The 24,328-nt window shown below is 40.3% G+C and overlaps 2 protein-coding genes across 5 annotated transcripts; one reads left to right on the top strand and one right to left on the bottom strand.

Annotated features, from left to right (window-relative positions):
• Window positions 1–748: 748 nt before the first annotated feature.
• Window positions 749–21,282, bottom strand: RB195_012406 (uncharacterized protein; the record flags this gene model as incomplete). Of its 4 annotated transcripts, none has more annotated exons than XM_064194240.1 (27): window positions 749–889; window positions 1,137–1,281; window positions 1,341–1,446; window positions 1,868–1,921; window positions 1,985–2,140; window positions 4,077–4,206; window positions 4,266–4,329; window positions 6,040–6,142; window positions 6,532–6,683; window positions 6,747–6,903; window positions 8,848–8,958; window positions 9,039–9,147; window positions 9,201–9,305; window positions 9,366–9,433; window positions 10,087–10,165; window positions 10,296–10,384; window positions 10,473–10,557; window positions 12,727–12,847; window positions 12,903–13,065; window positions 13,556–13,639; window positions 13,702–13,782; window positions 17,384–17,566; window positions 17,815–18,031; window positions 18,998–19,118; window positions 19,201–19,298; window positions 19,394–19,538; window positions 21,149–21,282. In XM_064194240.1, the coding sequence occupies 27 exons, from the start codon at window positions 21,280–21,282 to the stop codon at window positions 749–751; spliced, it is 3,201 nt and encodes a 1,066-aa protein (XP_064051821.1). The 4 variants fall into 4 exon arrangements, with proteins under 4 accessions (XP_064051821.1, XP_064051822.1, XP_064051824.1 ...); XM_064194241.1 differs by having other exon boundaries at window positions 17,384–17,557; XM_064194239.1 differs by lacking the exons at window positions 13,702–13,782; window positions 17,384–17,566; window positions 17,815–18,031; ... (2 more) ...; window positions 19,394–19,538; window positions 21,149–21,282 and having other exon boundaries at window positions 13,556–13,637.
• On the top strand, window positions 7,465–8,175 carry RB195_012407 (uncharacterized protein; the record flags this gene model as incomplete). Its single annotated transcript, XM_064194242.1, has 1 exon — window positions 7,465–8,175. The coding sequence occupies one exon, from the start codon at window positions 7,465–7,467 to the stop codon at window positions 8,173–8,175; it is 711 nt and encodes a 236-aa protein (XP_064051825.1).
• Window positions 21,283–24,328: the final 3,046 nt, after the last annotated feature.

Below are 24,328 nucleotides of genomic sequence, written 5' to 3'. Positions count from 1 at the left end.
CGTTGCGTCATGAGGACTTATCAATGGGATTTTACCGTACTTTGTACCTGACGAGGAATTGAAGAACATTCTGACGAATTACATTTATAAGGTGAGTACCCGTCTATTCATCTATGTATTTGTTCTTCTGTAAGGAAATGCACTTCTGTATGTACTGGTTTTTTATATTTGCGAGAATTTTGAAGTATAGATTTTTCAAATGATTGTTTATGCATGAAAAACATCGTTTAGACGGCAAAGTTTATGCTCCAAGTGTTTGATTGACTAAAGTGTTTAGGTTGTGATCATCTTAAGAGTAGTTATTTACATGCGTCTACTACTACAAACTGCTCAAAGTCTATTTGTTTTTCGCAAAACAAAAAGTTCATTAGGCGTTCTTAATGGATAGGTGGGTCAGTTTCTAAAGGGTGCATGAATGAAAGTCATTGGAGCTCCGAGCTTCCACCAAGTGATCTGCGATAAATCGATAGCTTGAAGGCACCGAGAATCCCGTTTATATGTTTGCGGTTATCGTACTTCAGTTTAGCCATACGTATGTTTTTTCCCATCACTGCTACAAATTTCGAGGTATTCAGTAACGACTTTTCTGTGGCGCAATTCCGTAACCCATCCTTTCCTCGATTTTTTTTGTTAGGTTTTGCAAAATAACCATAATTAATGCTTGACAAATATATATTACAGTTGTGAAACCCTTTTATTATATCAGGTTAGACATGATTGTTCAAATAATAGTTATTATCTTCTTTTTTCACCACAAATCGAATGGTGTGTGGATTCGTAGACGCATAATCTCTGTTTCAGGAACATCCTGAAGTTGGAATCGATAGCCAGCCACAAGTTCGATATCCTTTAGACGTGCTGTATATTGTAGAAGTAAGCGATTTCTGTCCTAAAAATTGTCACGTGTCATTTTGGTGGTATGTACCGTATTTAATTCTTTAGGGAATCGGGAATAACCCGATTCTGATTCTGTTATTCGGTTAGAGCATAGTCATGAGTTTATTTTTGAGATGTCTTCGAAGGAAATGCTTCGAATCGTCTCCGTCAACAGATTATATGAAACGACTAAGTCAGTAAATGATTATGGTTAATTACAATAACCCCCATGCAAATCGATACCAAATGAAATCACTGACCATGCAGTTATTATCTCTATCCATATGTGGAAATAGAAAAGACAAAATAGCCATTTTATGATGTTCCCTACAGTGTAATCCATTCTCTGACCAACCATCGGGACATGCAATCAACACGCGATAAACGTATGTAGGTAGACCATTTCTAAAATGAAACGATAGTAACAGAGCCAATATTAGAACAATTACAGTAATTGTATGGACCGCTTAGGATCTAGTGTGCTATTGTATGCCACTCCAGTAATTGATATAATTCGTTTCCTCTTGGCAAACACCACTTTTGTATATGCATTCAAAGGTAGAAAGAAGGCTGAAAGAATTAAGCAATTTTTGATTCATATTCAGCTTTGTGATAGAAAACGATATGAAACTGGTGCCGCGGTCGTATTTCGAGCTGCTACTCCTGTTTTTTTTTTTGGAGCAACCTGCAAAAGAAAAAGATCCTTGCAAGCTGCCGGTGCCGGCAACCGTGAAATCTTCTTAGTCAATTTCCGGATAGTATTAGATATTGGTCACCAATGCATCCGACCTCGTGACTGTGATTGATTCTTGCGGCAATTATTGTTCTTAAATTAACTTTCGGCATGAGCGGAGTCTTCCAGTCTTTATATAATTGGTAGTTTCTCAATTTCCTTCCCCCTCCTTTTTCATACGCTCGCATATGAAAAAGTAAGCGGCAAGCTTTTTCCGTACACTATATGGACAACTGATTTGTGAAGTTAACAACTAACTGCCTATGAACTTCTTCTTCATGATGACGTGTGATACTCGATGATTAGCGACGCCTAAAATTTGCTCGTTAGTGACTACTTCAACGTTCTCCTATTTCTTTACTTTATGTCTTTTACCTTTATAAGGAAGAGCTGACAGCGGTACTAGTTTTTGGGAAAAAGTAGGAACATCCTGTGGGCATTTCTCGTGATATCGTTGTGTTACGTATAGACAATTTACTTCAATATCGATTTCATTTTGGTCATAAACTTCAATTATGGAGACGTGTTTCCCTGAAATATTCATCTATTTGTTTCCGAAATTTAAATAATTTGAGTCAAGTTGAGTTGATTTTGCTAGTTATTGCCACTTTTCGTTCGATTGCAGCTATATGACTGTTTTTAGTGACGCATATTTTATGTTTAAATAATTGGTCTCTATAATTGAGCCAGATAACATATAGGCAATATTGCCTTCAGAGTCTAAAAGGGTGAAATCGAACGTGATTTATCCGATCAAAAGCCTCATTCGCCCAACAAACAAAAGCCTAAGTTTACTGTTGGCCTTCATAGATACAAGTAGAAAAGAACATTAGGGTCAGATGACTATCCTGCCACTGCAAGATACCTATTTTGAGCTGTTGTGAGGTGACCAGCGCATTCAAATATCAGCCTTAAATAGGGCGCTAGTTCCCGCGTAATGCAAAGACGTTCCTCTTTGCAATTCATGTTTGGACCCTTGGGGTGGATCCAAAAAGTCTCCAGAGCCTGGCGTACCGCAATACTAGATTCGCTCGCCAAAATCGTGATCTTAGCTTCAAAATCCTCTCTGTTGTGACGCCTCAGACATGACTACCTGATGCAGTGAAGTCACGGGATTTCCTTTTGTCGTCCAGGTGTTCTTTGATTCGAATACATAGTGGTATAGCTGTTTCTATGTATTCGTCAACACATCACACAGGAAATCATATAAACAACACATGAACTCATGCAATCACTTTCGTTGTTACCCGCACATATTTGTGGCGCAACTAAGATCATATAGGCAATTGCGAATGAGCCTTTGCTTGAGATTACTAGAAGGGAGCTCCACGATAGCAACAGATCCTTCAAGGTTAGCTAATCTTGAAGAATTTGTTGCTAAAGGCTAAATGGTTATTCGAAATCGCCTATATGATCGTATTTGCACTACACTGGAATCCAAAATATGTCCAGATAACAACAAAGGTGATTGCATGAGTTCATTCGTTGTTTGTTTGATTTCCTGCATGCAATGCGGGTACGAACACATAAGAGAAACAGCCGCTACGTATTCGAGTCACATCAGGATGCCAGAAAACCAGAAAGAAAGAAAGCCAGAAAGAAATCGTGTAACTCCACTGCATTAGGTGGTCGTAGGGTGTTTTGGACCCACTCCAAGGACCCTAAGATGAAACACAAAAAGCAAATCCTCTGCACTAAGGGCGAACTCGCCAACTATTTAAGGCTGATAATTGATTGCGATAGTCACTTCACAACATGTATCTAGCAGTGATAGGATAGTAATCTGATGCTGAGGTACGATGTTCTCGTCTAGTTGTAGCTATGAGGCCCAACAGTAAACTTAGGACTTTCTTTGCTGGGCGAATAAGGCGTCTGATCGGATAAATCAACCACGTTCGATTTCACCCTTTCAAACCCTAAAGAAGGCGATATTGCCGAAGCGTTAGCCACTAATAAAGGATTGTAGCAACCTCGTGTCCGGCTCAATTAAAGAGGCCAATTATTGAAACATCAACATGCCGAGGTTTATTGAAAGTCTTAACATGGAGGCATATTTTATGATGCTGAAGTGCATCAATATGTTTTGAATACAGTATTACAAGAAGCTAGGGATAAACCTGAACCCGTATACAATGATTTATCCAAAAGAAGAAGAGGTTACAGATGACCTTCGGCGGCCTCTTATTTTACGTCCGGACATGGCACTCACTAAGAAAAATTAGAAATATTGTTATCCATTAGAAAATTATCAGCGGATATACATTAACAACGGCATCAGAAGTCTGTTTATTTATCCTAAGAACGAGCATGATGTCATTGCATCGAGTTTGCCCCAGGACATCAACAAACAATATTGGATGTCTGGGAGGTTTGAAAACGAAGGCTGTAATGGTTTGTTCATTCTACCAGGAGCAAATATATTCGATCTGACCCCTGCATCGACTTAAAGAAATTAAATGTTGCCCACCTTCATTTGTCTGTATGACCCCTTCGTTACAAATTGGCATGTAACATGCATCCAAATCCGGTTGACTTAACACTGGTTTCACTAGAGGAGCACTACCTCTGCATTCACGGAGCCAAACCCGGAGTTTATCCTCAAATAGTGCTACTTCAGTTAAAATAGTAAAGTAATATAATGTAGTAGTTAACTTACTTCACCATCTTTCTGGCAACGTCCACAAATATGAACATCTTCGGTGACTGTGTATTCACAATCTCTAGAATAGAAAAACTAGAGAAAAAGTAGATTTATTCACTAAACGACATATTCCTGAACGATCCATAGGGGAGCCAGTGTCTTCAATAATTTCTGATAAAATCTCGCAATAGATCTTTTGTAAAACTAATATGTTGACTAAAGAAGGTAAGACATTCCAAATCTGCACAGGCATTTCTGTCAGAAGACCTTTGAAAGGTTCTTGTGGATGCTCCGGTTTGATAAAACGTTCCTTGACGTGTAACCCATAGACGTATATATAAAAAGGGTAGAAGTATGGAGTCAATAAATCCCTGTGAGGATGCATCTACACGTTCGGCTTAGATTCAGAACCGTTTGAGGTTCATGAACATGCGTGCAGCCCTACAATGACTTGCGGGGGTGGGTCGATGTGTCAAATCAGTGCTATTTATCCTCCCAAACAAGTCTGGCACCAATTTATCGACACATATGAAAGGCTTGATTAACACTATAAGGGTTTTCAACCATCGATCGCTCGTGAAGTTACAGCGGAATCTCCCACTACTGCGCTACAACAGCGAAGATGTACTTCAGTAGGTATATCTTGGCGGCTGTAGGTGTAGTATATGCATATGTATATGCAGAAGAGTGGTGAGCTCTTTTGCGATCCAAACTTTCCTCAACGATTAAGAAGTCCATTCAGACGCGTAGTGTCCACAAGTTTAAAAAGGGCAACTCGGCGCTCCTACCAAATATGACTCATCCAACTTAGCCTGAGATACTTCTAACAGACGAGAACTAGTCCATGGAAAGAGGAATCACGTACTGGTGGATATGAATGTCCATTTGCATTCCCGCTGGATATATCGATCCGGTTAGCTCGCGTAACGAACTGTCATCGAATTCGTGTCGGGAAATTAGTCGTATAACATTGGATACCATTGCTGGATAAAGGATAAGGGCGAGTGATCGAAGATTCGAACCCGTTCTAGTGCTCACCAAGCCTTTCATTCAGCCTCCGAGGTCGATAAATTGGTACCAGACTTGTCTGGGAGGATAAAATCACTTACTTGACACATCAGCTAGCCACCACAAGTCATTGTACAGGCCAACTACACGTTCGTAAACCTCAAACGATTCTGAAATGGAGTGAACATGGGGCGCATCCCAAGCAGATTGATTAACGCCAGACACTTTATCCTTTATCCTTTACCACTGCTGGAGGAAGTGGCAATGATTTCAATACTATCGTACCTATCCTCCTAATGACAAGTATATCAGATGCGGCCCCTGCACGCAGGACTTCAGCCTACGTCGACTCTTCTTTAGCTCAAGAACTACACGTCATGCCTTTAACACCGATTCCAACGTTTGGGGTTCGAGCATCCCAATGTCGAGGAAAAGGACGCGTGGTATACGCGACCATCCCTTGCTTTGCTTTGAAATTCATGGTTGCCACCTTTACTGTGTGTTCAAATTATCCGTCTGCACCATTATAAAAAAAGTTGCTAGAGACAGATCAGAATTGAACTGCTGTCCGATAACGCTCGTGCTCAAGGACCGGATTTAGCGCACAATGCCGCGTGAACGGTTGCGATGTACTCCTCGACCACCTGCAAATGGATGCGAATGTATCATTGCAGCGCTGCTCGAGTTGGGTTCAAGTGCGAAGGAGAAGTTGGGCGAAGGTTGTACTGCATCGTTCATAAAACGCAATGCTTTCACGAAAAGTGGGAAAAAATCAACTTACGGAATGTCAATGACTTCTTGTTTTTCGATCTTTTTCTTCCTGATTATAGTGTCCATTACACCTTTTTCTCCATCGTTTTCCACGGCTGGTATGCCCAAAAGTGCTGAAGCATACTTTATAATTAAATCTAACAACAACTCTGTTTAGGAGAATCTGATGCCAGTTTAGCTCTTAAAGTCGGCTTAGAAATTCTGGAATCAAGTATCGATGATGGCTACATCTTTTTAACTGGAAGTGTGGTGAGCTTTTAACTTCTAAAGTTTAAAATGAGCTTTCGGGGAAATTTTTTAGGTTGAGGTTACTCCAACACTAAGTACGGGCCGCAGCACAGAACATATATGCCACGGAGTCGATGCGCAGCTGAACCCCACTCTACAAAAACTGAAAAAAATAATGGTCAGCATAGATCAGTCAGTACGAAACGTAAGTTTTAACTGAGAAGTATAATTTGAAAAAGTGTTGTTACCCGTTAAATATGGGCTCATTCATTACCTGTCCATAGATTCATGAACTCGACATTCTGAATTGACGGAAGTTCGACGCCTTTTTTTATCGATGGGCCCATAGCGAAGAATATGGTGTGCGTAGTCGGATCATTGAAATCGTTTCCATAGGTTCCGATATTATCTCCGTGAACCTCGCTACTGGAACACTATCATCTTTTCATTTTGTAGATGTATGTACGTATCACTGAAACACATCGTTACCTGGTTATCTGTGTTCCGTCTTCACCTACTAGAATAAGATTTGAGCTCGTCGTTGAGTTGTGATAGTGCCAACGAGGTGGTTGAGTGAATTTCGTGTACACACGGAGCTGTTCGTTTCTACACTTAAACATTTTTATTGCTGCGTCAATGCTGCCCACTGCAACACAAGTTTTGTAGAATCACTTCTGCGAGTCAAATTCAGCAGACTTCAAACAGAAATTACAGATCATCCTATCGAATGAAATGGTATTAGGTTGGTGCAAAGGAAATGCAGGTTTTTTTTGTTTTATTAGTTTCAACACTTTTTTTTGATAAACTAAGGGTTTTTTTTTACGAAGTATTATACATTGTTGGAAAGCTTATTATATGAATTTTCTAAATATGTATATGGAATTTAATTCAAGTCGCTTATTATAAAAATAATTTGGTTTTTATTTTCAGATGTCTAATCGCAATTTTCGTCAAATTTACTTCTACGAGTTCAAACTGGGCCGAACTGCCGCTGAAACCGCTCGAAATATCAACGAAGTATGGGGCCAGGGAAGTATCAACGAATGCACAGTGCAACGTTGGTTCCGAAAGTTTCGTGCCGGCAACACCAGCCTCGAAGACGAACCACATGGCAGCCGTTCACCAATACTTGATAAGGACTTATTGAAGGCGACAGTCGAAGCTGATCCATGCAAAAATTTCCAAGATCCATTTGAAACAAATTGGTATGACCATGAAGCTTGACAAATGGGTTCCACATGAATTGACCGAAAGTCAGAAAAATCGCCATTTTGAGATATCGTCGGCCCATCTTTTGCGCAATGAAAACGATCCATTTCTCGAACGGATTGTGACTTGCGATGAGAAATGGATACTTTATGATAACAGGCGACGATCTGCCCACTGGCTGGACCAAAAAGAAGCTCCACGACATCACCCAAAGCCGAAAACTCACCAAAAGAAGATTATGGTTACGGTTTGGTGGTCTGCAGCGGGTATGATCCATTATACCTTTCTGAACCCGGGTGAAACAATTACAGCAGAAAAGTACTGCCAGCAAATCGACAAAATGCACCAGAAACTGCGAAGTTTATGCCCGGCATTGATCAATAGAAAAAGAGCAATCCTACTTCATGACAACGCTAGACCTCACGTCTCATTGATCACTCGGCAAAAGCTGCATGAGTTGGGCTATGAAACTCTGGATCATCCACCATACTCGCCAGACCTTTCTCCTACTGACTTTCATTTTTTCAAGCACTTTGATAACTTCTTACGGGAGAAACACTTCAGAAACCATGATGATGCGGAAACTGCCTTCGATGAGTTAATCCTTTCCAGAACCCCAGACTTTTATGATATTGGCATTAAGAAGCACGCTTCTCGTTGGCAAAAGTGCCAAAAGTGCGTCAATTGTAATGGAGATTACTTTGATTAAATAAATTTTGTTAGATCTGAGTTATATTAATTTAGATTTTAGGTAGAAAAACTTTCTGCATTTCTTTTGCACCAACCTAATAGAAATTACAGAACGTTATAGTGCTATCGAGTGAAATGGCGTATGTAGATGGGCATTTACGGTACTGAATCCATTATATCTAAAGGATTACTGGGTTACGAACTTGTGTATATGATGTGTGCTATAGGTTTTACTATGTTAACAGCAGAACCATCGTAATTGGTCGCGACACGGTCGTAAATAATGGAAAAAAAAACTTTCGATACAAAAAAAAGGAACAGAAGAAATTTAGTCGAGCGGATACGTGGAAGAAAATATGAGTAGATTCCGTCGCAACCGCTCAGGATGATGGGTTCCAAAGAAACATGAACTATGAGATAACTCTATGCGTCACTCATAGTTCGGTTCATCACAAGATACATTTAAGTAGGGTATTCTCGCAGTAATGTAGGTAACTGTATTGGCTCCCTCAACATCCCTTTGTACGTCCTACCGCCGACAATTTCATAGATAGTGCGGCCTGAACTGGGTGAATAAAATCGTTTGTTCGCAGGTACCTCTTTGCTCTTACTAATGGTACTTAGGTGAGATCCAAGCGGTACGACACAGGGACCTGTTTTTGAAGTCTCTTTCTCACTCATTATGACCCACTTCCTTTCGACTGTGGACGTAGATGAAGTAGAGCGCTTGGGCCTGGTTCCATTACCCACCTTGCTCCATTTTTAGTGTCAATGGACATTTGTGCCGTACTACGGACCATGCCTAAAATTTTGCTGTTCCCTAACTGATCCCATGTTCCACTGTCCTCGAAAAAAGAGAAAAGAAATGGATATTCAAAATACCAATGTCAGAAACTATGGCGATATTCAAGCAATGCAGTAATTTTTCTTTGTGTAATTTCATAAATAGTTTTCCCAGTAACGCATCAATTTCTTGTATCACTTTTCGTAGCTGAATTTTTCCAAATCAGTTTTTTTTTTACGTTTGAAAGGTGTCCATGGTACCTGTCTTTTCGTCTTATGATGATAACCAATATATTTTCCTTGATCAAAATGTGCCAATATAAGGTTTGGACGATTCGACTTCGGTAGTTTTAGCCATCTCACAATCTAAAAGTGAATTGTGTCGTTATATAAACCGTCCTCCGCGAACTCTGGAAAAATCCGAACTTTGTTGAGCTGTTCTTGGTCGGTGGCTGTCGGATCGAATTCAGCATGGTAATCGGGCTGCTCATACTCTAAGGTACATCATCGTAAAGTTAGAGAAATTTTTGTAGTATATATTCAAGGTATTTGTTCTTAAAAGAGGATATTCAAAAAAAAATTGATAGATCAACTGTGTCACGTTTGTCTTTTTCTCTATGGAAAAAGACAGCTTCTGCTCAAATTCCTTGTTCTGGAGAATTTTTGACGTCGAGTCCTCTCGTGTAGTTTTCCGATAGGTAGAATTCGGCACGCATTTTGTGACTGTCAGAACGAAAATGCGAATAACTCCACATTCAGAAGTCAGGGGCTTCAACAACACTCGATGCTTCATTTCATCCAACGTGACAACCTCCTAACACCTTCCATTTAAGAAATGACGAAATGAAACCGAATAAGGTAGATTCCACTATTTTGACGCGTATAAAGAGTTGTTTCTAAGGTATTTCCAACATCACCTTTCTTTTTACGATTTTATTATCCCATCATTCCCATAGTTGCAGAGTTGTCTCGTTGTATAAAATGAGTCGATATTCCTAACCCTTTTTTCATTTCTTTTGTGTAGTTTTGTGTAGAGTGTTTCGCGTTAACTTTCATATCCGATCATCAGCTGTAGGAAACATCAGCATCCAAATTTTTAAAATTCGGTTTAAAAAAATCCCTCAAATGTAGCATTTGATTGACCCACTCGAATTGATAGAAAATGGTCCTGTCCAGAAGAAGGAGGCGACTTTTCCTTGTTTAGTGTTTTTGTACAATGACCAGATCTAGAGAAATGAGCATAGATGAAAGATTATCTTCTCCTCTGAGCCTGAGGCGATCTTGGGTTGATTTGAATTGAATTGAAAAAAGTTTTTTTTTCCGAAAAGAACAGTTGAAAATCAAAACGGAACCAACCGGATCTTTTGTAAGATGTTCTTTCGTCATATTTGACGTGAAAGGAACTAGATCGTGGAAATCGTCAGGCATAAAAATACTGTCAGATCCTTAAAGTGTAGATTTTCACTCATTAGTGTCATTCTAAACGTACATTGTTCTCGAATGCATAAGTATCGAAAAAAACAAAGCCCTTACCTACACCGTGTCGTCCTGGATAAAAACCTGTAGCTATAGTTGCATAGTTTGGAAAAGTCTTCAAAGGAAATGACGGAATGACTCTCTGAACGAAATGAAGATATCTTCGTTAAGATCCTTTTGAACATCAGTCCTCAGAGAGTCCTCCTGAGAGCAAATGTGCGTATAATAGAGTCAAAACGACATAAAGCACTGTGCTGTTGTGTAAGCGGTTGCGCTTGAAGCAGTGCGGTGAAGCGCAGCGGTTAGGATCGACGTGGGACCCTTGATATCACCGTTTATTGCTGCAGTTGGCGATGGTCCCACCTCGATTCCAACCGCTCTCTCCTCGGCGCCGCTTCGATCGCAGCCGCTTACGCAACTGCACCGTGCTTAATGTCGTTTTGACCCGACTATACGCTTCGTATAAAAAAAAGGAGTGGCCTAAGGAATTTGAATGTAGTATTGGGAGCTCTGAGGAGTTGATGGATAGGTAGGAGTGGCATATTTCAGTACACAAGAACCTGCCATCTACAGTAATCATAGACCATTGGATTCGTTCACATCGTGGATTTACTGCGAAGGCCTTTTCACGAAAATGGTGGTAGTGCGAGTGCTGCTTGACGGAAATTCCGACCTCATTATAATTTAGGACATCATGCTCGCGTCCCACTTACTACGCCATTAATACATCGGTCACGAACTTCAAATGGACGGGTTCAGCTCTAAAGGTGATTGTCGAATATGTAAAAGTTATGGGAAAACTGATTAGCAGTCACACCATCACCAATGAATGTAAAATGACTTCACAAAAAGCAAATCCATATTGTGATTCGATCCATTGGTCCATGACTAGTAAATGCTAACGCAGTTGTAAACTGAAGGATCCCATTCACAACTGTCTAGCAATACCTCAGGGCTGCCACTACTACATTCAAAATTTCCCGTAGGCGTGGACCCACCCTGTGTGTGTATATATTTTTGTACATTGGTATTTATTTCCTTTTATAATGCTGCGTCCAGGCTTCTCATCCTTTCTTTTGTTCGAGAACTCAGAGGGCAAAGATTGTGACTCAACCGACTGACAAAATTTGAAGTTTCTTAGCAGTGGGTGCACTATGACCTTGGCATCAAAAATAAGAGGTTATAGGTGGCAGCATCTAATTAAAGGCATCACTCCACGAATCTAAGGTAGTGCAGATTTCAGGTGGAGTATTCTTATAATGGATAGTAGATTATGGAGAGGAGGGTAATTCCGTTCATTTCTTTCTAATTGCCGTAAAAAACGGTCCGGAAGATGAGGCGCGTGCACAAGGCTGGCGCGCTCCGATCGAACTCCTTGTGGAAAATAGTGCGCCGGGACGGAAGAAGCCTCATCTTCCGGGCCGCTTTTTACGGCAATTAGGAAGAAATGGACAGAATCACCCTTCTCTCAATAATCTATGATCCCGTATACGAATACTCCACCGGAAATCTGTACCACTTCAGATTCGTGGGGTGATGCCTTTACCGTCCACACTGAATTAGGGATACTGCTAGCCATTCATGACATCGACCTTATCGATCATGTATGTTTCACTATTGCTGTAGTCTACAGTATTTCCACCTAAGATTTGAAGGTTTCGCTGCGTTCTTTTTTATTGAAACATCATTGACATCATCAACATATTGGAAGAGATCGAAGCTAAAATTGAAAAGGTGGATCATTTCCCCTCTATCTAGACAATCCAGTTTAGGTTAGCCTCCTTCGGGGTTGAAGTTTAAAGGATCTAGGACGTATCTAGTGTTTAAAATATCACCCGGAAAACGCGAAAAAATAGCTGCAAAATCAGGAGTGAATGAATCAGAATCGCCAGACACCATCACAAAATGGGTTTATCCGACGACGCAACACGTTACACTCGTATAAATTTCGAATTGAAAATGAAAATGAAGTGTTATTAGTGATATAGTTCACCGATAAAGCAACTTTTAGCTTTTTTCACGTTTACGAGTGAGAAAATCGGTGGTACACGCTTTTATTTCACCTCTGCCACATGTGTGCAAAAAGTTGTATCGTAAGGTAGAATGATGCTGTTGAACCATCCGAATTTTGTTGAAAGAAATCTTTCGTGTTTTCAATGTAGTTCTTGCAGTCTCCGTCCTCTCTACTTGTGCAGCAAGTCTCAACGATCCCATCAGAGGAAAATAATTTACTCAGTCAAAGGTCATAAAAATCCTCTGAGTGTTTTTTTTTTCCTTGGAAATGAAATGAAATTTCGACATATTTGCATACCTCAGCAGTCGCCCCACAGAATTTCATGCGCTCTAAAGTTGAAAGACGTAGGCTTTCAAGGTAGTAATTAGCAAATCCACTCAATGAAATTATAAGCAGAGGAGGGTGCTGATCAGCCAAACTGGAAAACAAGAACGAATCAGTAACGAATGGAGCAGATTCTCGGTTTCACTTACTAGCTGGAGGCACACACATGTTCACATTTAGGATGAAACCAATCCGCATCGTCAGATCCCCACATAATCAAAAACACGATGAAGCTAGATACTATTATAACTACGAAGAACACTGCATAGATGAGAAAAAGCCTTGTGTAAAGAATTTTCTTCCTTCTCCTTTCTAAAATGGGGGGAATATATGAGATTTAAAGACAGCATACCACGAATCTGGGGTGGTACGGATCCGTATACGAGGTCGTAGATTATGGAGACCGGGAGTGGTTCCGCTCATCCATCTCTCCCTGAATCACTGCAAGCAGCCCCTGGATGTTGTTTTGTACGTTGCGTTCTACTGCAGCGCGCCATCCTCGCACCCGTAGCGTCCCTTACTGCCTATCGGGCCAGTCCAAATTGATTTTCGACGAATCGCAGGGCAGAGGCGGCGCAATGGGTGGAGCGTTGCAATAGATGGCGTCGTACAAAACAGCATTCTGGAGGCGGCTGTTTGCAGTGATGTGGGGAGAGATGAGCGGAACTACCCTCGTCTCCATAATCTACGAGCCCGTATACGGATACTCCACCTGAAATCCGCACCACCTCATGGTATGCTGCCTCTAAAGGAATTTTACGGTTTTTCCCATTCTATCTATGACTTAAAGGGGAAAGTTGACCTTGTTTTTGTTCGACATATCGTCTTCTACGTGATCTTTCTCGATATGAAGATTCCGTCACGGAATGTTCAGAATCCGACATCTCTAAAAAAACGTTTCGATTGGTTTCAGAGTGCTTTTTTATCACTCTGATTGAATTGCTAAACCTTTCGTCAAATTTTTCTTCTTTTTTGATTCGGAACGGAACCAACGGTACAATATTTTGCTCCTGAAACTTGTATTTCTGCCTAAAAATAGAACATGGAACTGAACAAGAGGTAAACCAACCAGAGAGGAGTGCAAACCGTTCAATGAGAAACATCTCAGATTATATGATGAGTGATAATTCTATTGTTTATTCTTTGTTTATTGACGTTTTGATTTTTAAAAACCTCTAGTGAGCTTAGCGGTGTGTAAGGATAAACGTACGAAGAGTAATGTGAAGGAACTGGGTATTAAATGTGCTCCGCCCATAAACTGTACGAGTTTGTTTGCTTCATGGTTGCTTAGTTGCTTCTCATATTATATTCGCATGGTATAATATCAAGGAAATGCCGCAAACGGTGCACGAGTTTTCCATACACAAAGGCACGATGGACCATTGAGACTTCGATTTTTTTGGCATTAAAAATAATTACGGAACTGGTGCTATTGCCTTGTTAAGCCTTCTCCCGTTTGCAAAATATGTTCCTTTAATACCCCTGAAAATCCTGGAATACTCGTCCCTCGCCTTCCAAAACTTTTCGTGTACGAGTTCTCTGCTTTATTTATATCCTATGAAATAGATACAAAGGGGAATGGTTCCAATAAAGGATAAAAAAGTGTCTGACGTTAATCAATCCGCTTGGGATGCGCCTCCACATTCGCTTAAATTCAGAATCGTTTGAGATTTACGAACGTATAACTGGCCTATACAATGACTTGCGGGGCTAGCCGATGAGTCAAGTGAGTGATTTTATCCTCCCAGAGAAGTCTAGTACCGATTTATCGACCCCGGAGGGATGAAGGGCTTGGTGACCACTAGGGCGGATTCGAAACTCCGATCGATCGTGCAGGCAGCGGAACCTCTTACCGACCGCGCTACACCCACCACTGTTCCATTAGTCGTCATAAGTAGAGCTTATTATTTTAAAGTTATATTGTAATTTTCAGAGTTCACTCCACCGTCCAGCGTTGAATTTTGACTTATTTCTGCAAGAGCTTTGCACAAAAAGAAGAATGATTTCAGGCTACTACCTGTTTCTGCTACCGTATCATTTTCTCCAGAATGTTCCATCCTCTGTCGTATTCGTTGTATTTGGTCGTACTTGAACCATTTTGATGGTAAACGTATTTAAAGGTAAGGTGCATCACTTCGCCGAAACGTCAGCCAATAAAGGGCAACTTGTACGATATACGGCGCAGTCAGCGGTAAAAGATCCCCTTCTGGTTTTCGCTGGGATTTTCGATCGCTTTGCAAGTTCTCTGCCAGCTAATTTATTAATGTCTGATGCTGTTGATCCGTCGTGTAAAAACCCTTTTTCTTTGTTTTATTTTATTTACTGTTGTACTGTTATACATGTCTTTATTTAGATATCTTCTTTGAAATACTATTTCTTTCTGGTCTGTCCTCTACACTCTGCTCTGTGTCTGAATTAAATTTACTCAAATTCAGTGTTTGTAGGAGTATCAATAATACAACGAATTCGGTTTTTTTTTCCCTGCGATGCTCGTTTTTTTTCTAGGAACTAGAGGGAGTTCTCCAGAAATTTCCATAATTGCTCCTGAATTCATACGGGTGAACAGTGAATTATTAGAAATTTATATTCAGTGCAAAGACTTTCGATATGTTAATATATGCTTATAGGAATATCAATGATGAAACGTTTTTTCCATGAAACTGTGGTTTTTCCAAAGAGTTGACGGAAATTTCCACAACTCTTAAAGTTTCCGAATACAGATGAACAGTGAATTATTAAAAATTTATCAATTTTCTCGATATAAAACAATATGCTGACACCAAAATGAATAACCTGGAGCACGCTTACTTTCAATCTCTAGATGTGATGCTTTTTTTTACAAAGAAAGAAAAGAGAAAAAACAGAGAGAGGGAGAGAGAGAGGAAAAAAAATCTGCTTTAATTCGACTACAAACTTCGATATATATCATGATAGGGAAAAAAAAAAGAGGGAAACTGTACATCGGTGAGTGTGGAGAGAGAGAGAGATAGAGGGACGAGAGAAGAGATACGAAACAGTTCTCATCATGTGAAATCTATATAAATCGATTGGTATTAAGGAGGAAAGGAGGAGAGAAGAGGGGGGCGGTGCTACTACGATACAACGCTGAGATGCCCGTGATGCTCGCGCTTTATAGCGCAATTGAAATCTCGTCAAAATAAAAACGAACAATAACATATTCGAAGTAATATAGCATAACAGTAAGCAGTATGAAAGCGAAAACCATATCTCTAGAAGAAAAAAAAAACTCAAACGTTTTGGTCGGGGGCCAGAAATGGGGCGGGACGGCGGCGGGGTAAACAGTATCATAGAAACGTCTGCGATATTTGGCATCTGTTTATAAGTAAAAACCAACTTAGACACCACAATAAGGGAGTATGAAGAGAAAAAAAAAGAGTTGAAAAAAATAACGAGAATAAGGCACTCGACAACACTAAACACTTTTCAAAATATTGCTTAGCATACAGAACTTTAAGGAAAATCAAAATAACTCAATAAACAAAACAATCAATCGGTGCGTTGACCAAATGAACGAACAGAGACACACACACACATAAGGGAGGAGTTCCGGTTGTAGGAGTGGGAGGAGTTCGTGGATGGAGGTTTCAGTTGGAGTGAGGGAAGCTCGATAAACGGGAGTGAACAGCAGTGATAGCATTGCACAACAATATATAGTGTATAGGATGCATAGGCATAGAAAATATAGGAAAACGTCAAATAGAAGGAAATTAAGGAGTAAAAGAGACAGAAAAAAAACTCAACAGTCCCTGATGCGGCGCGGAAAGTTAACATCGAGTTATGGTAAGTTAAAGGAGGAGTAGAGGGGAGGGGTAAGGATGTGGGGTGGGGGGCGGAAGGGGGGACACGGGAGGAAGGGGGGTGGCTTGGCTGGAAAAGGTAGATCGAAGAGGAGGAGTACGCGGGGGCGATCCGCAGAGCTATAGCTATGTCTCTCTATGGCTCTACTGGCGCTGAGCTTGACCTAGATAAATTAACCTAATGAACACGAGGTTAAGGGTGGTGGCTGCTGCTGACGTGCTTGTAGGCTGTCCAAGCAGCTGACTGTAATCTCAGCTGACTGGTTGCTTTTACTAGTTACTAGAGGCACAAATAAACTGATTTCATTGACGACTCGAGTAGCTAACACCCGTAATCTTGAGGTTTCTCGCAAATTCCTGGTTCGAGAGAATGAGAGGGTCAAGCCCGGCCTGACCGCGACTGGTCGCTATATGGGGAACGTGTGGGGAGAATTTGTCCGATAAGAAGTCGTGTACAGTTTACAAAATCGCAGATCATACGCGATGTTTTGGACAGTTTACTGGACGAAACAGTGGCGGATCGTGAATTCATTCATCATTAGCATCAAAATACTAGCGTCAAAAAAAGTATTCTTTGGTTCAATCGATCCTTCACTGCCTAGTAACCTGGGGATTTATTCGTAAATCACAATTCGTACCTTATTAACAACGATATAATGCGCTTCTCAATTATGACGCGGTTTCGTAACATCACAGACTACGATCATTACCTAGGTAAGAAGAGTCGCCGCTCTGCACACCGTACTACAGCGGTTGCAGTACGACGGCATTCTTCATTTCTGGCGCATAACTTGGCGGAATAAACGGATCACCATTGGGTGTGATCTCCTCGAATGTGTACGACTTCGGATTGTAGAAGTCGACTGGAGTAGGTGAGGTATGACCGTAGGTGGGCAGCAGGTATGCCGGCTCGTTCAATGGTGGTGGTGGTGGCGGTGGTGGCGGTCCACATGGCAGCATTCGTGGTGCTCCCATTGCAGGCAACCCTGCAAAGTCTGAAATACACAAAAAAATGGTGCGAACAGTCACGACACGACATTCAGCAAATCTTTCTAGTCATGGATATAGGGTCAATTAAGGAAATCCCGAGCAATTATAAGTTTGGAAAGGTCTCGGCCTAAAAATGGCAGACCCTGCTGGCAGTATGTGGTCGTACAACTAACACTTAGTGCACGAATTAATTTTTTGTTTATCCCGTCACGAATCGAAGCTTCATAACAGCTGAAAAAAAACAAAAACTCACCATAATTCATTGCTGGATTAATCGCTAATATACGCGCATTCTGTTGACCAGGTGGTGCTTGTGGATGTCCAAGCGCCTGTGGCGGTGGTGGACCTAATTGTGGTGAATGTGATTGTACTTGTGCCATCTGCATCCCATAATTTACTTCCATTCCACGACGTTTCATTTCGAAATGTATAGGAGGTGGAGCCCCTTGATCGTAGGCACGTTTTTGAGCCTAAAAAATTTGTTCGTCAGTTATTCGGTTTGTAATTGGTTACTGTTTTGCCTCAAGTAGCAAGTGAACTGAGTATCGACTATCCAGAATTCTGTTGAGAAGGTTTTTCACCCCTCGAAGAACTAAAATTTCTCGTCGTTTCATCTATTCTACGACGGTTTTATTGCTTCGTTGCGCGAGAACAAGGCCGTCCTCTTTATTTTTTTTTCGTCCTCGTGGAATGAACTGCCGAACCAGTTTTTAAAAATACGTTCCATGTAAAATATGTCTGTCTATGATGGATTTCAAAGCAGTGTATCATAAAATCGACGATGTTGGGATCTCTCCAGGAATAAATAATGGTAGGAGTGTAGTTTACAAGCGTTCGGACTCAATTCCCCTTAGTAATTCAGACAAAAGCGTGTCGAACAGACTCGTACGATCCTATCTGCCCAACGATGCACCTTAGTACGGGCAATAGAACGAAGACAATCCATAATGCATCTACGAATTCGTGGCTGAGACACTTTCTGCTGCTTAGTCTCCTAGTTGTATTAGTTGGATTCCGAAAGTGGGATTGTCTATGTTTCATCGCGTAACTAGTTGCATCGTAGGAGACACGAGTGCACCTTATGTTGTTTGGATTACTAAAGGGAAATGAGCGTGATCACGTGAAACAATCAATGCACTCTTACCCATGTATATTTTTTCGTGGAAATATCCTAACAAAATCTCAATTTCCTGTGATGTGTTGCCTTGAAAACATTTCAATTTTTATTTCAATTTATTTGATTATGATCCTTTTGAACCTCATGGAATTATTCATCGCACTTTACTCCTCGATTTATTTACTTTACTCCTCACCGGAAATTTATCATCTACCTTCGATCTCTCGGTTGTGTATCATTAGCACTACGTAAAAAAATACAAACTACTGTAATTTATGAGAATGTAAAAAATCCTCCCTCGAAATTATGGAATAATTACCTGTCTCTGTTGGAATTCATGCATGGATTGAGGTGATTGTGCTGGTAATTCGATACTTGTTGCATTATTGCAACGTTTCTTTGCACACATTGCACCGGTCATATAACGGTTCTCGAAAAATCTGAAAAATCCGTTTTTCCTCTGTTTGAGGAGTGACTATGAGGAAAGATGAGGAGGATAGCAGGCGAGGATACGGTATTTACCTCTTATCTAAGCAGACTAGACAAATCTGACAGTCGGGCATACGACAATCTTCACACTGATTACATCCGACACGAGCTTTAAAAGTTGGAGCGTCTCTCTGAAAGCGAAAAAAATTGGAGTAGTCGATAATCCTTGGACATCCTTGATTGGTGTTCTCAATGTTTTCGGAACCCATAATCAATCGAAAATTACCTGAAGTCTGTTTTCTAACACACGTAGACACCTCCTCTCGATACAACTTTGTTTCTTAACGCCTGGGCCTCCAAATTGTGGACTATCTTGACAATACGTGCACTGTCCGCACGGTTTACATTGACATCCGCGGCAAACACCGCATCTGCAATCAATCAATGAATCCAATGATCGTATTTTGGAATTTCTCAGAGAAAAAGAATTTATGAAAGACATAAACAAAGTAATATTTTTGAGAAAACTATGGAAAAAATTCACTGTTTTGAAAAGGTCACAAGAAGAAACGGAAAACAATATTTTCAGAATACTGGAACGGTGAGGGGGTTTTCAACAAATTCAAAGACAATGATTTTCTGGACGAGTTTATATTTCCCCTAAGGTTACGGATGTAGTGCTATCGAGGACAAGGAAATATTTAGAGCAGCGTGACAGTCAATCCCACGTGCTGCGTTACAACATTACGCAGATTTTCGCCGCATAAATTGAGAAAATGATGCGCCGACGTCAAAACCAAGATTCTTTTTTTTTTGGATTCAATTAAATAAATAATGAACGACTAGCAGCATCCGTGATTGCCGAGGCTTTCACGAAGACCTACGGCAATAACAACTATGCGGCTATTGCAAATTTCCACGCCCCTACTGCAACCGCTGCACAGTTGTCGTTTTTTCGTTGTTTGGAGCGCCTAAATTTTCAAACTGAAAAATTTTCCCCGAAGTAATGAATAACTCATAGTGGTGAAATCACCTCGCTATAAAGACCATTTTCTACGGGAAATATTCGATTGAGGATTGAGCGCTGGCGCACGTGCTGCACCTGGCCTCGTTTCTAATATGATTTACTCAGGGCAGTCATCGGAGCGCGCGCGGACTGCAGCGCCAGGGTAGCGTTCATGAGTGTGGGACATCATCTACGCAGAAGAAGCCCCAATAATCTATTCAGTTTGATCTACCAGCTCCATCTTGATCAATATTAAAAGAAAACAGTTAATTGAGAAAATCATAAGATTTTATCCAGCCAAAACCTTCAAAACTAGTACCGTATTGAATTCTGGAAGAAAAAATCTGGTGGATTTCATAGCTTATCCTTACTAAATTATCTTGTACCTGGCAAGAATTAATAAACAGTGGCGCTGGTTGCGTTAAATATCTCTTCTACAATTCCATGAATCCAGCAAAACCCAAAGGACTCCTTAATTCCTCCCGCAGTCGTATCCAGGTGTTGCCCTCGCTGTGTTCCAGTTCACCTTTTTTTTCTCCTCTCGTCACTCCCTCTTATTAGTTGTCTTCATTTTTTCGACTAAAAGCTATGCAAAACAACAACGCTCATCAATTTGTTTAAGAATATTTTTCTAGGAAAAAAATTCAGTGATATTATTAGATATGGCCAATTCTGGAGAGAACATTATTTTATTCTATGCAGAAACTACTGAAATACATCACCAATCCGAAGAAAATTCTTGATTTCCACAAGTTTTTGAGGAACTTCACCTTGACCTCGTTTCTTCTCTCTTTTTCCCTTTTTTTCATTAGCCCGCATCAAAACTTATTTTGGAAAGATAGCGTCAAAATCTATTATTAATTAGTTCTATCGATTACAGAACTAGGAATCACAGGGATGATGATTCGTATGTCTTTGTTTACATATTCATAGATTAAACAACCATGTACTGTGCAGTCAATACTTCAGCGCAATCAGTCATTACATTTGCTTTGAAAAAAAAATCAATCGATCGATCATTGATCACTGACTGACCTTTGTGATCTGTTCATACTTGATGTGATCGGCGGCGGTTGTTGTATATGTTGTGAAGGTTGCGGAAACGCCTGATGGACACCATTCGGACCTTCCATTACCATCATGGGACCCATCTGCATCAGAGTGTTCATCACACTGGAATATTAAGCGAGTATTGATTGATCGATTAGAAGATGGATGCATGCGCGACTCGATATACTGTGTAATGCGATCAATAAATCAGAAGCAGACATGGATTTTTAGAAAAAAAACTTATTATAAATCACCTAGAACATGGTGGTATGATTCGGAAACAGCACCAGCGTGGAAAAGATAAAGAGAACCGAAAGATCAGGAAAAGAGAGCAGATGATTTCCTTCACTCGTAACGAAAATCAAGAGTCCTGTTAGATGTGCAGGCATGTGAAGACGCGGTACGGTAGTTGAGACGTCTCGAACGATGACGTCACGAGACGACGATAAATGTTTACAACGCAACGATTATCACCAAGAAATGTTACTTGAACCGATTTTCCCGGAAATCGATCCGTGATTCGATACTGCAGAAAGAGAACGGCAGCTTTCTGGATAGCCATGGATACGTCGTCGCAGCGAAAGCGTTGACGACGTTACGGTATCGACGGTTACGTGTTCATCTACACGAGAAAGAGAAGTGGTGGGATAAATGTAGGAGGCGAAAATAATGCGAATGAGAGAAAAGAGTGACGAATGACTGCGGAAGATATGAAAAGAGGAAAAATGAGAAGAGTATTACTAGTAACAATTCTAAACTGTAATTATACATATATTTGAAGTGAATTACGTAACGATAGCAAAGCAACACAGCTTTATGAACACTGTCAAGATGAATCATTCAGCAAAGTCTCGCAAACAATGTTGCTGTTGTAGTTAGCTTGACGAAACAATCGATCAATAATTGATTAGCACCCGTAAAATCCGGCCGGATCGGATCCATAGCAGGACATGCTGTGAAGGACGTCGCGAAATTGTATGTGTATATATGTGTGTCTGCGATTTTTATATCATAACCAATTCATTAGATTATTCGTTTAGGAATCATTTACAGTGGGAATTTCTATATGTTCATGTTATATATGTAGATCCATAATATATACGTGTACAATAACATGCATAGGTGTGCATTCAATGATGTATAGGGTGGTGTGGTTAAACAAATTGACAGCTATACGGTATACGGTAGGAGATGGGTAGGTTTGGGGGGGAAAAAAACGTCCTTCTAACACTTCAGTGAGCTATATGTAGAGGAGGGGATTGAGGAGCACAGATTGAACAGCTAAGGTCGACTGCTCCGGTTGGACTGTTGCTTTTCTCCGACCTAATATTATCGGCTCGGCCTCCGCCGCGCAATCATATGTCCAACCAACTAATCAAATCACCAGCACACACATAGTTTCAAAGTGATTGCCCCAGCAATTTCGATGTCGAGATTAATCGCCGCCGCCACCACCACCATCACCGCCGCCAGCCAACCTCGTCCCAACACGCTACAACGTTAAATGACTAAGTGCTCGTTTAATCGCTGTTTCTAATGCATTGAACTGGAACAACTTACAACTAAGCGTTGAGGGAGCTCAAGAGGGAGTAAACTCCTAGGATCTGTGCGCATGACTCAAAGATGCTAGTGATAAATTAAAAAATTCTAAAATTAATTTTCACTAAATTCTCCCAGAAGCGCTAAACTCGACCTTTCTTGGATCTTAGCTTGGGTCTTAGCACAACTTCTGCAGCCTCAACCCGTATCGATAATGCACGTGAAGGATCACTAAGTTCTCACAATTATTTTCCAGAAGAATTTGGAAGTACTTCTATGAGTTCTGTTCTTTCTTTTTCGGAAACCAGCACTTTAGAGGGAAGAAAGGCGTTACCTTACGTCAAAGAACAAAAATTAGAGAAGTGGTAAGGTGAAATTATACATTTCTTCCTCTTTTTCTGTATTTTAGCCCTCAATTAAGCGTTCTAAGTAAACGAATAAACAAATAAATAGAACAGTGATCTAAATAGAAACCACAAATATATATCGGCAGCAACTCACTAACCTATAAAAATTCTTTACAAAATACATGTCGACGTTTTGTTGACGGCCAGATATCTGACCATAAGTTATAGTACAATCCGTTTTTGTAAACTTGCGAGAAGAAGAAAACTCAGCCGGAAGTTGTATGGTAAAATCTGATCCAGGTTTCTGAACAGCTCTCGGCTTGGCCGTTTGTTCCCGAACTGACTTCTTCTCTTAAATTCTTCGGAATCTTCAATCAATATTGATTGCAAGCTTCAAAGAAAAGAGAACATTTCCTGGTGAAGATAAATATTTCATCTCTCTTATCCATCCACACTATGTGAAAAATACGATCCTAGAAAATTTCCAAACGTTTTTTTTTTCCTTAGAAACCCCGAAAACTTATGTAACAGATAGTGAGATGGAGAAAGTTTACTCTACGAAGTTTAGGCAAAAGCGCAGTTATCCCTGTCCTTTTTTGTTCTTGTTTATAACATCTGAGCATATTTTCGTGTAAATAAATAAACAAATAAGCTAATAGTATTCCAGAAAAAAAAACACCTACAGAAACAAAACTTAAAAAAAGATTTGTAGTTGACCACTTGAATGACACCTACATCACCTGAACACTATCATTTCAGTATCTTTACTAGTATTCCATTCCACAAACTTTGATTGATCATTCAATAATCAATTGAATCGTGGATCTGTCACAGGTCCCCGTAGCAGACGAGTGACTATTAAGGTCAGAAATGATCTGGTTTCTATGAAAATCTAGTTTGAAATGTAGCAATCCAGAACAAAAGGTGGTAGGATCCGATATTGAATTATTGAAATAATGAGCGCTTGTAGCAAGAGAATTGAGCGTTATGGTTCAAGAAATGAAAATAGAAAATATTCCACTTGGAATCTATCCTAGTAAAGGAAAAATTGTCGTGAAATAACGGCAAAATCCAGAAAAAAAAAGTTCGCTACTTAGAACTAATAGGAATCGTTTAGAATGAGTTTAACATTCGCGTCTTGGATGCTGAAAACTAACATAAACTCTGGAAAATACTGTACGAGAGACTGTGGAAAATCTTGGTGTGACATCCGTCGAACAGCCATATTGATATGCATCGACAAATCTAGGTCAGCCATCGATCAATAGCAGAGATTTAT

Source organism: Necator americanus, chromosome III (assembly GCF_031761385.1).
Source record: "Necator americanus strain Aroian chromosome III, whole genome shotgun sequence".
NCBI classification, from domain to species: domain Eukaryota; kingdom Metazoa; phylum Nematoda; class Chromadorea; order Rhabditida; family Ancylostomatidae; genus Necator; species Necator americanus.
The sequence above is the reverse complement of the archived record's forward strand: the minus strand, read 5'-3'. Positions and strand labels throughout refer to the sequence as shown.